This window comes from Aquila chrysaetos, chromosome 10 (genome assembly GCF_900496995.4).
Source record: "Aquila chrysaetos chrysaetos chromosome 10, bAquChr1.4, whole genome shotgun sequence".
Classification (NCBI taxonomy): domain Eukaryota; kingdom Metazoa; phylum Chordata; class Aves; order Accipitriformes; family Accipitridae; genus Aquila; species Aquila chrysaetos.
The window spans coordinates 10,395,676-10,410,825 of record NC_044013.1 but is presented as its reverse complement, the minus strand read 5'-3'; the positions used below and the strand labels follow the sequence as shown (position 1 = coordinate 10,410,825).

General features: G+C 36.9%; 1 protein-coding gene across 12 annotated transcripts in view; it reads right to left on the bottom strand.

Annotated features, from left to right (window-relative positions):
- The window catches only part of ATP11B (ATPase phospholipid transporting 11B (putative)), a 72,808-nt gene that overhangs the window by 41,437 nt on the left and 16,221 nt on the right, over positions 1-15,150 (bottom strand). For all 12 annotated transcript variants that reach the window (XR_003925309.1, XR_003925308.1, XM_030027540.1 and 9 more), the window contains exons 2-10: positions 14,905-15,021; positions 14,001-14,090; positions 10,794-10,874; positions 6,390-6,497; positions 6,090-6,218; positions 5,850-5,953; positions 4,559-4,606; positions 1,586-1,650; positions 930-1,011 (exon numbers count right to left, since the gene is read on the bottom strand). Coding sequence is in view for 10 of the 12 variants with exons in the window: in XM_030027540.1 (XP_029883400.1) it covers positions 930-1,011; positions 1,586-1,650; positions 4,559-4,606; positions 5,850-5,953; positions 6,090-6,218; positions 6,390-6,497; positions 10,794-10,874; positions 14,001-14,090; positions 14,905-15,021 (824 nt within the window). In the remaining 2 variants the exon portion in view is untranslated. The remainder of the gene's footprint in view (positions 1-929; positions 1,012-1,585; positions 1,651-4,558; positions 4,607-5,849; positions 5,954-6,089; positions 6,219-6,389; positions 6,498-10,793; positions 10,875-14,000; positions 14,091-14,904; positions 15,022-15,150) is intronic.

Here is a 15,150-nt window from a genome sequence, read left to right as displayed (position 1 = left end):
CACCTTTTTCTTCAGTTAGAAGAGCACTACCACCTGCATCTGAATTTAACCCAGGCCATGCTATACCAGGATATAGTCAAACTTGCCTCTATATTCCATAATGCTAGCCAGATCACCCCTCCACCCTTTGCTTTGATGACTGAACTTTTCCTGTGTGCTCCACAGTTCTTTTTGTATCTGGCTATAGGAGAATAATGAATCCCATGTTGCAAAAGAATGCCAGGAGGCTATCTCAGATTTTTAGGAACTGGAATAAATGCAACATATCAGAACTCCTTTTCCTTTTAAAATAATTCAGGAGGTTCAACACATAAATCTCTATTATTATAACACCTATCCCATAACTACGAGCAAAGATTTTTAAAACTGAGCCTGCAACTTGTGCTAAAAGCAAGATACATTGAAAAACACATCTGGATAGGCTATATCCTTTCGACTAGGTGAAACAAAGCTATTTTCCATTATATTAAATACTATGATTCAGGACAAAGATTTCTAAGTGATTAAGACTTCATTTCAATCCATCCTCTTTAAAGGCATGATGCAGTTTTACAGTAAAGGGTGCACAGAACAGCAGAGGCTGGGACTGTTGTGAAAACTATCTCTGAGCATCTGGTTCAAGCAGCATTTCACTTATCATTAAATGATCTCCACATCTAAAAAAACCAAACCTCCCGAACTAACTTTTCTGCTTTAGTCCATTTTAAGCTTGGGTATTTCAACTTTGTACACTACTGAAAGAATCAATAAAGGATGAAATACCAAGAAACAGATTTTGTATTTATAGCTTCCCACTGAAGGCAAAGCAATTACACTCTCTTCCATTGCCTTCCATTGCCCAATGACAAGATCATCAGGGTTTTAAAGTTACCGAGGAAAAACTAAGTTAAAACTCTACAAATAAGAAAGATATTAGAAAATAAACATACTTTTCTACTGCTGACCGTTTCTGAGATTTACTCTTGTAATTTAATGCCATCTTTGTCTCCATACCTGTATACACTGCAACACCTGGGAAGGAAGGGGAGGGGAAAGAGTTATACTTTATTTTCTGCATATATAAAATTTGCAGAATTTTTCGTTTTAAAGAGACATAGGATAAAATCAAGAGGTGATAGTACTTTTGTGTTTACTTCAGTACAGTGGTGAGACAGTATTTTGTAAGTATTTGCAACATTCTGCTATAGTAAAACAGTACTACTGAAGTAATTTTAACACCTACTAAAACGTTGTTCATTATTATGACTGTACTGCTCTTCAATATGGAAGTATTTTATGGAAATCAGAATGGTAAATCTCAGGAGAAATTCTTGAACAATGGGTAACAGTAACAACAGTAATTTATCCATTAAAGTTAAGTTATTCCTTTATCAAACCACTTCAAATATTTTCACAGATCAGAGCTGGAACTTTATATCCTTATAGATTCTTCAGCATAATATCATTACTTTCATCTATAATCATATGCCCTCAGGTGACAGTCAGCAAGATTATTACAATTTTTCAGTGCAAGTAGAATTAAACCACAGTTCATCAACATGTTTTAAGAAGAGAATACTCTTTAAATATTTAGATGTCTACAAACCAAATATTTCTTTAGTGTTTTTTAATCTTGCTCCACGAAGTAAGAGACTTTCAGGCCCAAGAGGTCTAAAAAGAAACAGATATATCAGCATTTTAAAATTAGTTGTTCTGTATTCTGTAGGACTGGTGAAATCCAGTTTCCTATGCAAAGTTGTCCTATATCCCCTATGAATTCCCACTGCAACAACTCCAACCCCACCCTCATTTAGGTCCATCTTCAATCCTCTTTCCCTTTTACCATACCTCACCCACACATCTCCAGAGAGCTCTCAGTTTCCTTTCATGTCTCCTTTGGTCACTGCCATACTCTCCCACCACTGTTCGATAACCCATAATTAGTGACTGAGCTAAATATACCAAATGGCTGGTTCAGAGAGACCAGCAAGTTACTTGAGAAGCCAGCAGGCAGAAAACGTGTTGAGCTCACAGTGCAAGAGGAATGGTATTTCAGGTTTGGGTATTTTACCTATCTTAACTTCTACCACTCTGTCAAACTGAAATGATCTAGCAAGTTCAAAAGCTATTCATAGCAGAGAAACAAAGACAAACAACTAGATGGACACAACACCACCACAACAGTGAAAGTTCTGCTGCCTAACACAAGAGTAAAATTTCATGAATGTTTTTTCCTCACATCTATCACAACACAATAATACATTCATTTCATTGGCCAAGTTAACTGTAAACAGCACTGTGAAAATAAAGCTCCAGTTAAAATCAAAGTTCATATAAAGTTAGTGCCATATGTTCTACTTCAGTGGCTGTATCTTCTTTAGAAACTGCCAGCAGGGTTGGTTTGAAATAAAAAAAATAATAAAAAGGTGCAATATTTTTGCTGGTGTTTCAAATGAAAGCAGAAATTGAGCAACTGCAGTGGCCAGGTTGACATACTGGGTATAAGGAAAAGAATTAAAGATTATACACCAAGTGCTATGGCATACAAGCCCTTGAGTTTGTCTTACTTTTCCATTAGCTATACCACAAGTAGCCCATGATCACTATTATATAAACAAAGCTCTTATACTTGAAGTTCCTTTGAAAGCATAACCTGGAGTTACTAAAAAAAACCCACCACAACCACAAAACAACCCCCAAACCCACACCCCACCTCCCACAGTTAAACATTTAACTTAAATGTTACTGCAAATGTGACTGCGAATGTGACAGTTACCATTACAAATACAGCGTGCACCAATTATACACACAGATTATGACAGGTTCTTTAAATTACACATATATATATGATAATATTTTAGGCTAGACTCAAACTTTAACTGAAAAATTGAACTGAAAGGGACTAAATGGTCAAGCATTTAACCTTTTCTTATAAGAAACCTACTGTATATTTCTGGATTCAAGTGGTTTTTGCAGTTTGTAAAACCAGTCTGACAAACCCAAAATACAAAACCTGAATCAGTGTAACACAGACTAGACAAGTTTATCTTTCACAGTCAGAAGATACAGCTCCACCAGTAGTCAGAACTTGCAATTATTTTTTACACTCCCTTTAAACTGTCTCTGTTATAAGTTGTCAACTAAATTATTTTGATAGATTATCCCAAAGCTGAACCTGCCAAGCTTGGCAGTAATGAATTCTGAAAAGCTCTAAGTGAAGTAGCACATAAAGCAACCTTAGAAAACTGCTGAATGGGTTTGGGGAGGGGGGGGTTGGGTGGGGTTTTTTTTGTGGGGGTGGCTAAGGCATTGGACTTGGGACCAAGTGATCTGCCTTCTACATTCCTGTATTTCTTGCAAAACCATTGACAAATCATTGATTCACTCTGAACTCCCTGCTACTCCTACTTAAAATTGACAGATGTTTGCCAGCCTTATAGGAGGCTCTCAGATTGAAAGACCTTCAGTTCTTCAGACTGAAAGCACACATTGAGGTGGAACTTGGACGGAAAATAATACTGCTTTAATATTTGATTCAGGTAGAAATTTCACGAAAAAAATGCGTAAAGGATAACATTTTGGACATCAGAAGAGTGAAAGAATTGTAACAGATCTACCTGCTTCTGTGACACATTTATACAACATAACACAGTGCTTCACATTTTGAGAAGAGGTGACCAAGTTTTTTGAAAGCTTGATTATCAACAACTCTCAAGAGAAAACAATTAAATAACTTGCATGCTAAATATTCCTGAAGATCTGACCGTTTCCTGTGAGTGATTTTCCTGTCTATTTCAAACCATGACCTCTCTCACTCCTGTTCTTCCTATTTACCCTCCTGTCCTGTTGCGGTGTGGGGAAGTGAAGGAGCAGCTGTGCGGATGCTTGGCTGCTAGCTGAGGCCAACCCGCTGCAATTAGCAATCTTTTGAGGAAGTCCACATGTAGGTCTGTAAGTGGCTTCACATCTTTATTATTATATTTTCACATGTTTAGGTGTATGCTACTTGCTATGACTGCATAGGGAAAGGGTGTGAGCACATGGTTTTATGTGCACACAATTATGTGTTCACTATTACAGATGTAAGCACTTATCTTTACAGTCCAGGTAGTACAGTAGTTTGAAATATATACTAAAAGCTACAAATTAGTAGCAGAGGCTTTGTTAAAACAGACCAATAATTTCTAGGAATTTGAACTGCAGAAACACCCGTTCAGTGCCTCCAATAAACAGATGACAGGGGAAACTGTTGTAGTCTACACTATATGCCTCTGGAAAATGTTTAAGATCAATAAATGTTTTAAAGTAACAAAGAGCAACAAAGTTACCAGCTTATTAACAGTGCCTAAAAATTACCCCCTTCAGAACCGCCAAGCTTTCCAGAACTGTCCAATTAAATCTGAAAAACTGGATAGTGATAAACTTTTCACTAATTTTTTTCTCATCTTCATCTGAAGTATGTAGCTATAATTGATACTTTCAGTAAAAATACCCCTTTCATATTTTAACAGTAACTATTTTTTGTGATTTTAACCACCTCCATCAGTTCTAAACATTAATCTTATAAAATTTTACTTACCGTACAATTTCTTCAGTTTGTTGACTTACAGTTATTCTTCCAACAAATCTATGAAAGATGGCCATGTGTTAGAAAAATCTACATAAAGACTAAAAAATGTAAAAAACTCCTCCATATTTACAGAAAAGTCATTAATGGCTCACAAGTACAAAATAATCAACTTTTATTAACAATCAAACTAAAACAATATGGCAACACTGGCAATAATTTTACAAGCGATATTTAACAACAGAAACATTTATCCTTCAAAAGAACAGTCATTTGAGAAAGCCTATTAGATTTCACTAATAAAACCACAAAAGTAAGAAATAAATCCTCAACAAACGTAAGTTAGCATATTAGCCACCAGAAATAGTAATTTTTCATTTAACGAAGCCAATCTTCTGTGCTTTTAAAATCTGACACTTGTATATTTAGCAAGACCCCAGCTACAAATAGGGACATAAACTTCTATAGTAATTGTACCTTAACTTGATGTTCTCTATAAACTGAGCTAAAGATCAAATATTTGAACAGCTGTTCAAACTAAGCATCTTAGTTTTTAAGAATTTAATATTTCTCAAAGATCCCACAGCTTACTTAAGAATAGCTTCTGCGATACACTTGGATTTTGAAAACTACTAGTTGATAGCTACCATTTTCCATTACACAATTAAGGAGGAACTTGAATGGGAATATAACTTTTGTTACCTATGATGCTGTTTTACAGAGCCTAGGGCATTGCTTGCTGATGTTAAAAGCTGAAATGAAGTACAGTCAGATACAATGGTTTTAATGTAAATTTCTGCTGCTGAAGAATGGAGTTCAAATCTTCTCTTAAGCACAAGCAAAATAAACATGACCAACACATATCCTTAGAATTAACATAAGCTTACAACAATTTTCTATGGTTTGAGTTAATTCCATTAAAAAATATACTATATAGTACTGAAATCTCCTAGCAGAATCTTACACACTCCTTCTCCAACCTGCTCACACTCATACGCCATTTAATTCTTTAAAAACTGGAAATGAGTTTACTGGTTAGAACAGAAATGTACATAAGTGTCATGATTAAAATACAAAAGGTAAATATTATCCTATAACTTCTGATTTACTACTGAAATAATCAAACTTAACTTGTCACTTGCAACTTTCAGTAAGTACGTATGTATAAACACACTGATTATTATAACCTAAAATTTAAGCAGATATCTGAAGCTATTTTAATCCCAGCAAGACCGATAACATTCCTAATATTAAACACTTCATTTTGATTTAATTTCAAAATATCTATTAGTAAAAGTGATACCTGTATAGATCCGCTTCTGGCTGCTGACATTCTATAACAGCTACAAGTTTGTCCAGGTTGGCAACAGACTGTAACACTGCTGTTTCTGGGACTGCAACGTGTGTCTGTAAAACAGTGTCCATTAAGTTAATCATACAGAACTACCAGGTTGGGGCAGGGGGTGGGGTGGTATTTCAACAGGCGGAAATAAAAATAGTATCACAAATTAACTACATTCTATTTCATAGCAGTAACCCAGACCTTAAGATTTGTCTCTCCATCCAAACTTGCAGTAGTAACATGGCATGAACCGTCAACTCGATCAGATGACAGAAGCACCAGATCTGCAGGAAAAGTCTCATCTTTGGCTACTCTGACAATGTCCCCCACCTAATGAAGTGAACACAAATGAGAAGTGTACAAACAGAGTTTTAAAAGAGAAGAATTCATTTCAGCATTGTTAACGAATCATGATGAAACAGGCCACAATGATTACTAATGAAACAAGAGCTTTAGCTATGCGATAGAAACCCAATTTTCAATTTGTCCTTAGGCACATACCCGAATGTTTTTAGATCTAGTTTTTACAAGGCCACCACTTCGAACAACATAAACTGGAGCACCATTTACTTCATTGTCTGCTTTATGTCGTAGCCAGTCTTCATAACCCTATGGAAAACATATGAATTTATTTTTTAAGCAAGAAACCTATGAAGCGTTAACAAGTATCTTCTAAGCAAACATGCCTGCTGCATAGCCTGAATACAGTTACTAACTTCTCTTGAGTTTCTACTACAGCTGTTACTCAAGAACCTGGGAAACCTCTTAATTTTCACTTACCTTACACAAATAAGTAAAGGCAAATAAAGTAGCAGAAGTGGTGAAGAAACTTAACAGTCCCATGTTCTGTTAAAACAAACAGGCAGTGACATTTTCTGCTGACGAGATGAACAAGTACTCATTCAATCTTTTATCTATGTGGATTAATATATCACAAAACTGGGAACAGCCACTCCCAGTCTCTCTTATGGATTTTTTTTTTTTTTTTTTTTTTTTTTAAGAGAAGTAACAGACTGAAATTACTTCCTCACGTCACACCATATAGCACTTCTTAGAGTCACGGCCATCGCCTATGCACAAAATCTTAAGAGTTCTTAATTTTGTATGACATGCTGTTCACACATCAGCTCTGTATAGCAAGAGAAAAGGACTGAGAAGGTCTTAGTTCTTAGTCCTAATGCAACAGTTCACAGCAACTGAGTTTTTAATGGATAAATTAAGCAGTTTTCCTTTACCGGGTATTTGGCACTTCTTTAAGCACCCTTTATCCCATGCACACACACAGGCAAACATCCATGAGAGTGAATCCAGGTGTATTATTCCCCTCCTTTTTTCCTAAACTATCAATACATTGCTTATTTAATCTAACTGCGTGATTGTCAATAGCATGATCTCTGATTCCCAAGTCTAGGTACTGTCTGGAAAGGCCCATGAGCAAGCACAAGAAATGGATCAGCCTATGCAGGAAGTTCAACTGCCTCTTACATCCTGGCAAGACTCCTACAACTAATTTGCAGTAAGAGAGACATTTCCTAAAATGCTTTTCTGAAGGTATAAAAAACGTGAAAGAGTTAAAATCACTTCCTTGGAAGTTTTTAGACAGACCAAGGGGGCCCTCCGAAACAGCACTCATAATCCCAACTCATCCCAGAACGTTACAAATATTATATATGAATGTCGTAACACAAAGAGTACTAATGCAGATGCAGTTTGGAGAATTCTGCAGTTGACTGCAGTTTGGAGGAAAGTTATATGATGAATTCAGCATGTTAAAAGTATAGTTCTGCAGTTCTACCTTCATGCACCTCCACTGTTACTAGCACAAATGAGTAGGGGCAGCACAACTGCATGGGAGGGAGAGGGGGAAGTTTTATACGCCAACTGCTTAAAAATAGATAATTAAGAAGTGTGTAGTAATAGCAGCCACACAGACAGATACTGGGAAATCAGAATCCTAAACCCCCTAAGTAAGACTCTTTAGGAGTCCTTCCTAACCAGTATGAAAAAGCAAGAGTGAGTACCTACAGCTCCTTGTTAAAGGTGACTGACAGAAGAAAACAAGAACTAACATCCAGTAACCTTGGGGCATTTGTCTCATAAATCTGAACAGCTGAGCAATATGGGCATTTGGCAAAGAACTGAAATTTACCTTCTTTAGAAAGTACAGATTTCAGCGCTTTCTCCATCTGACACCTATTGCCAGCAACACAAGGGTGACACCTCACACCAGGGAATTCTTAAGAGCCAACTTACTGTGGTCAGTTTAAATTCCCCCAAAATTTATCTACTGCGGTATTTTTTGAAAGAGTTCCTTATCCTCACTTGCAAATATCGCAGAAATACTGTTAAAAAGAAAGATGCAATAGGAACACAGGGAATGTTGCTTAATTGCATGAACAGAAACTAAAGATTAAAATCCCTCAATTAAATTATATTCTTAAGTCCTCCTTAAATAACTGCAGCAACATACTTGAGAAAAGGACAAAATTAAAACAGGCCTGCATATTATATTACCAGGTTTTTCATTCTTGGTTTAGGTCTGTATTTAATCAAAATCTGCAAACGAGTTGTTTCCAATTTGCCTGACTGTCATGCAAACATCTGTGTCCAATGAGCTTGTTTTCTAAATACCTATGAACTTACTGAAACGAACTAAGTTCCCTAAAGTTCCTTAGGAAATACCTTTATTTTGTTGTATTTTGTTTTGGGTTTTTATAACTTTTATTTTTGTTTTATTTTTATTTATTTTATTTTCTAATTCTGGACTCCTCTGAGGACTGCATACACATCTTCACAAGGCATAAGGAGGAAAGTGCTCTGGCTAACGAGATAGACAAAATGACACAGCATAAGTTGCATCACTTTGCAGTCCTGTATGTCCTTCTTCTGACCTAGGTGTAATTACATTTCTAGGAAGAAAAAGTTCTATCTCCCTGGCTGAGATTAAAATAAGGCTGAGTTTTGAGGTTGCTAGAGGTGTCACATTAACTGGCCTTCTGGAAGCAGGGGAGAGTTTTTCCACCCAGTGCTAAGCTTCTCAAACCCACATATGGTTAATGCTTCTATTTTTCCCCTTCACCTTTTGAAAGACTACTAAGTTACAGTTTAACATTTATCCTGATGTAACTTTGTACAGAACCAGTGCCCTGCAGCTTTCAAAACGGGTTTCTTCCCCTAAAATCTACTCCCTATTCCACTTCAGGTTCGAAAGATAATGGGAGCTGGTTTTGAGACCCTACTGGGTATCTTCCCCTCTGCGTTCCAACAAAAGATTTATCTTTCTTCCTTGTCTAGGGGCAGCCTGTTGGAAATAGCACACTGAATTGTCTTTACAAGATAACAGCTTGTGAATAGTGTTTGCCTACTTTGCAGCAGGTAGGATAAACATGAGAGTCCATTAGATCAGTTTAGGTAGTTCCAATAGTCCTTGCAGAGACACCGAGACAATCAGAAAAACTCTTGACGCTTGGCAAGTCATGAATGATTTGAAACTACTAGAAGGAATGACAGAATGTCTATTCTTTGCAATTAATGGTAAGATACTTATATTTCCCAATATAAGATTGGACAACTGGAAACTGGGTGGTAGTAGACTATTTTGGACAATTTTAGACTTCTACAAGTCCAACTTCCTTCCGGAAAAAAAATTCTAATATTTCTAACCAAGCTGCACAATCTCTTTCAGTTCACACAGCTTTAAGGGATGTTTTCCATTGCCTACTTAAGACTGTAGCTCTTGAACATGTGATTTTTTTTGGGGGTGATGATAACAACTGCAATTGAATAGGATTAGGGCACTCTACATATACAAATTGCACAGCAACAAGATGAAATGTTAGTTCAAATATTATTCCAGCATTAAGATCCCCTCTGCCCCAAACACTATTCTATCCCTTGAAAGCTAGAGCTGTTTTTATTTTGCCCTATTTCAGCATGGCTTTGGGTCTTACAGGCACAGAAGACAAATTGAAATGCCAGTTGTAGCTCTGTAACAGTCTCCTGCTTACTTTTCAGTGGCTATGACTGCATCTCTTCCCCAGACAGCACTGTCAAACCCTTTGAAGGGGACAGTTCCTGAAAATTACATCCCTGCAGAAGAGATTGTAGTTTCTATCCACACACCTCTTTATTTATGTGCTTGTTTCTTTCTCCTCTTGCTTTAAGGGTTTAAAGAAAACAGAAGATTTTTTTTTTTTCCCTCCTTTCTCTCCGCCCCCCCCCCCCCCCCCCCGCCTTTTTTTTTTTTTAACCTTCTCCTTCCAGGGGCTCTAGGTCTTAGTAGGATGTAGTATGGTGCTTGAACAACCTTTCTATTAAACTTCTATTAAACATACTTAGAAGATTTTTCTTACTTCAAGTCCTATAAAGTACTCCAAAATGTTTTATGCAATCAAAAAAAAGGAAAACAAAACTAGAAGCTTTCTAAACTGGACCTTTTACGTGATACAGGATTACAGTTAATTTTATGCCATGAAACATACACCTCAGGGCAAAATTTACTTCTTAACTACTGACAAACATGGATTGCACCACTGCTTCACCTATCCAAGCTCCTTTCTCAGTGTGTCATATGGGAGGATTGGTTTTAATATGCAGCGAGGTGTGCCAAAGGAATAAGTGAGGAGCTTTCAGAAAAGGTCTTATAAAAAGTGACATGTAATGTTTAGACAAAAATGCTGTCTGACAGTCATTCACTGTCCATTTAAGAGTACCACAGCGAGTCACTAAGGGCTTGACAACTAACCAAAATGCTCAAGTTCAAGCGTCTAACAAGAAACAAGAAAATCCCTTCTGAAAATGACACCTTTTTAATTTATTTTTAGTATCTAAACATTATCTTCGTCAGACTTTGTTAAGTAACTTTACCTTAGAAAGACTTCATGCTACAAGATTTTTCCCATTTACCTGTTTTATGGCTGTCACAGTTATGACAAAGAATAATGGCAATCCACTGGTAATAGGACTGGTAGGGGTATCTATCATGAGCTGGAAGAGAAGAAAATATGAAAGTTAGCCCAAATTATACTTGTACCTTCCAAAAAACCCAATGAAGCAAGATGACAACTAGTTTCCAAACTCCTCATTATAACCTGTGAGTATTTTTACTGCACTTTCTGCAGTATTTCTGGAGCAAAACTCCATTCCTGACACCTAAATAATACATGTCAATAATGATGCAAACAAAGGTTCTAGGGCATAGAACAGACTTAATCACAATTGTAATGCATGTGCCAATTTTAAGAGTCCTTAGTAAAAGGAAGCTATGTTTTCATCCTACAAAGATGAATTCAAAAGTATATTACAAAGGAAAGAAATCTGCATTTTGTGAAGCTCTTTCAATACTCTGTACAATCTACTGCTTAACAGCAATGTAGAGTATAATAACCTCCACTTCAGAAGTAAAAATAAAGTTAAAAATAGTAATTTCCAACAGTTTATATATTAAAGAACACTCTTTCTTAGACTGTTCCTTTCTGGTTCCCCCAAGTTAACATGCAGTTTTTACAATTTGTGCTATTACTGCTGGCATGCCAAAAGTGCAGTGTATACACTAAAATTCTGTATGTGAGGGGGATATTAGTGGTTCTCCTCTGCTGCAGGAAAAAACCAACATGGTCAAGTGCTGTAAAGAAAATATGCACAAGAACCATTCAAAACCACAGACACTGATTTGATCCACTTTACCTGAGACTTATGGCATTGCTTTGGGAACCATTAAAGAAGAAAAAAAAAAAAAATATATAATCATACATGAAGTTTACTCCGTTAAGAGCCAAGAACCTCATAGAGAAAACAGATTATGCCACCTTACAACACATGCATGAGGCCCCCCCCCCCCAAAACACAGACAATTTTTAGAATACAACAAAAATTAGATCTAGCCTGCAATACTGTCTGCTCTTCAACTAGCATTGCAATTTCAGCTTGGCAGCATGTTGTCCAAGAAAACCCATGCCAAAAGCATCTGATTTTTGGCTGGATAGGGTTAATCATGACATTTCTGCCACCTACACTCTCTCCTTCCTTCTCGAGAGAGGCTCACATGCGAAAAAGGAGCAAGTTTTGTGCTGGTGGAATTGTCGTGGCAGCCTGCTCCTTTTGCCTCTTTCACCAGAGCACCATGGCCCTTTGCCTGCTACGCAGCTGGACACGCATTCATCACACAACTGGCATGAAGCCTCATGCGAACAAAATGCAGTCTGTCACCATGTTTCTGACATGCATATGTGTGGTGAACAATGTGGACTGGATTGTGCTGCATGTTTAAATCACACAATGAGAACTTGCCCCAGCTCTGTCATCCCCAGTGGAATAGGGTGGTAATGACAGACACTGCATCTTGGTCAAATGAGATTCATATGACAGAGAAGATACCATGGTGATCAACTTTTAAAGGCACCTTTGCCTTATAAAGAGAAAAAAATATTAGATATTAATGAACTCCCAAATGGGATTTGAATAAAACCAGAATTCCGTTCTAACAAATGAACAAAAATGACTGCAGCTTTTCTCTTGTTTGGTTTCCAAGAATACAGACATATAGACATTTCCCATACAAATTAGGGCATCCACTTGAGTCACGAACTGGGAGAACAACAGGATTACATTCTGAATAGAAGTTCTGCCTTTAGATCCATATTTGTTCATGGACACCACATTTAGATATTGCTGAACTCTAACAGTTTGAAAGGAATGTGACTCAAAATTGAACTAAAAAGGTAAATTTGCATTAAAAAGAAAGAAAAGCTTTAAAAATGCAACACTGTCTGTGGTTACTTTAAGAAACGTTTATGTTCCATCTCCAGCATGCCCCCATCTTCCTTATGATACAATATGTTAAACAGCATGAAACATCATAACAGGAATGACAAAGACAATATTATTAACTAGGAAGATGGGATGGGCAACGCATTCTGTTAGACTATGTTAGAACCATATGACTTTAGTAACTCCCAACACAGGAATTTTCAGCCTATTAGAAAGCTCATTCTTTCTAAATGTGAAAGAACAAGAGTAAGGGACACAGGAGGCAATGGATTAAAAATTGTGGAACTGGCCCTGCTACTGACATTTTGCATAATCACAGACAAATCTTATGAACTCTTCAGTATTCCTGATTTTTGTCCAATGAGGCACCATCTTTTTCAGATGCATACCGCAAATGTTGGTTAATCACTGTGGAGGGCTGTACATGCTCAACGCATGCTATTTTGTAACGAAAGAAAAGTTTGTGTACCCCCAAAATCTTGTCTCTTAGATATCGATTGGTCTTTCAAAAGTTATTCTCTCTCCTTACAACTTTTCTCCCACTTATTCTTCATCTACTAAGTCTGCAATGGCTCAACAGAATTCAAGTACTACTACAGAGTTGGAGGTGCAAACATCACAGAAAATTTACAGACTGTTATAATGTACTTGTGGATGTTCTTAATTAGAAGAAATATACTCTGCTACAAAAGCCACAGTAATATTTCTGACCTATACTGTATCAACAGCACTAACTGATGTCTTCAAAACTCACAAACTGTCAATCCTAGCTGTAAATCTTCATGTGTTCATTTTATCTGAACAAATTGAATTTGAGGATCTTAGAACCGTGTGACAATAGCGTGTTGATTTACAAAAGCAAGATTCCACCTACAATGAGTATATACACTAATCTATGCTCAGCTCAAGAGCAAGCATACTGCCCAATTTGATGCAAGTGAACTTGAACCTCTGCATTTCTGCACACTAGTGTCCAAGAAGCATTTAAAAATGCACAGCGTAAAACTCCTGGTTTATTCAAACACCACCAACATCCACAAAAATCAAAAAAGCGCATCTGAACAGATTTAAGATTGTATTTTGAGGCAGACAATTGAGTCTCTGTGCTGAAAGTGCAATGGACTTTGAAGCTGCACGCTTAAATATATTAGCATTCATGAAGATAAAACTTAAAGACAGTACTTAAATTTGGATATAATTTTTTTAAAGTTTTTTTCCTAGAGAATCTGGAAATGTGTTGTTTTTATAGACAGAATATGCAAGTAGAGAAGTCAAATTCAGAATGAAAACCAGTGGCAGAATTTACAACATAAATTGCCATTCCCTGAGTAGTTTTCAACTTACCTGAACCAAAAATATAATCAGAAAATAAAAGTTGGCTACTCTTCTGAACTGCTCAAATAAGTTTTTTGGAACAAAATTCCACACTGTATACTGAAGGGAAAAAAGGGAGAGAGAGAATAACAGTTTCGACATACTGAACAACTTTTCAGTGAAACTCTCTTAACCTACATCTTTTCATTTTCCATCTCCCCACCCCTAAACCTTCTTGCCCTACTCCCACACAGAACTGCTGTATCCAATTTCCACTCCCCCCCCCGCACCCTCCCAAGTACAGCTAGCAGGGAAGCAGGAGTAGCAAATGCATTGCCTTTACAGTCAAAGTTTTAAATGTTCTCGTAGCAACTGGGATAGGAGCAGCTGGAGTCACTTGGCTGCTTGTATCCTGGGTAGCAGAGAAGAAATTAGTTCTTGCAGCTGTAACTTTCTCTCTTACACTAGAGCAACAAGACACATCCCCACCATCAGTTCTATTGATTCCAATCCAAGGTCACACTAGGAGGGAATCTGCAATTGCAGTCCATTGCTGATATATTTTATGCAGAGTACTATCTTACACTTTGGCTATTTTATAAATCCTCACAACCAGCTTCATCCTTCCTTTTAAGCAGTTCTGTGCATCACATCCAGACACGGGCAACACTGCTGTAACATCTACTTTTCTTCAGAAATTCTGACCAACATGCTTACTTGTTCTGCACTTAGTCAGGTTCTGAGGAAAGAGGGATGAGAGCAGGAGAAAAACTACATAGGAAGCAACCTATCTTTTTCCTCAAAAAAGTTTAAAGCTTCCTTCATTTTGAATATTGTATATGCACCACTAGACACAATACACACATGCACATTTGCTACAGAACTTCTTAAGTAACATATCAAGTGGTTTTCCCATGACAAATTGATTCCTTACCTTGGATGATATGATTCTGTTGTCCGCAAACTTCTGAGGAACATAATGGCCATGCTGGGGAAAACGATTTGCTATATAAATAGTTCTTGTATCGCTTTGATGCGGTGGGTCAAAACCCTAAAACACAAAATCAAAAAAAAAGATGATCAAGAAAGACTATTTTATTAACTGTAGTTCTGTAAAATTGTTATCTCTGTGCTGAAAAATGATATCCAGGTATCAAGTAGCAGTTTTAGAATAGCGGCT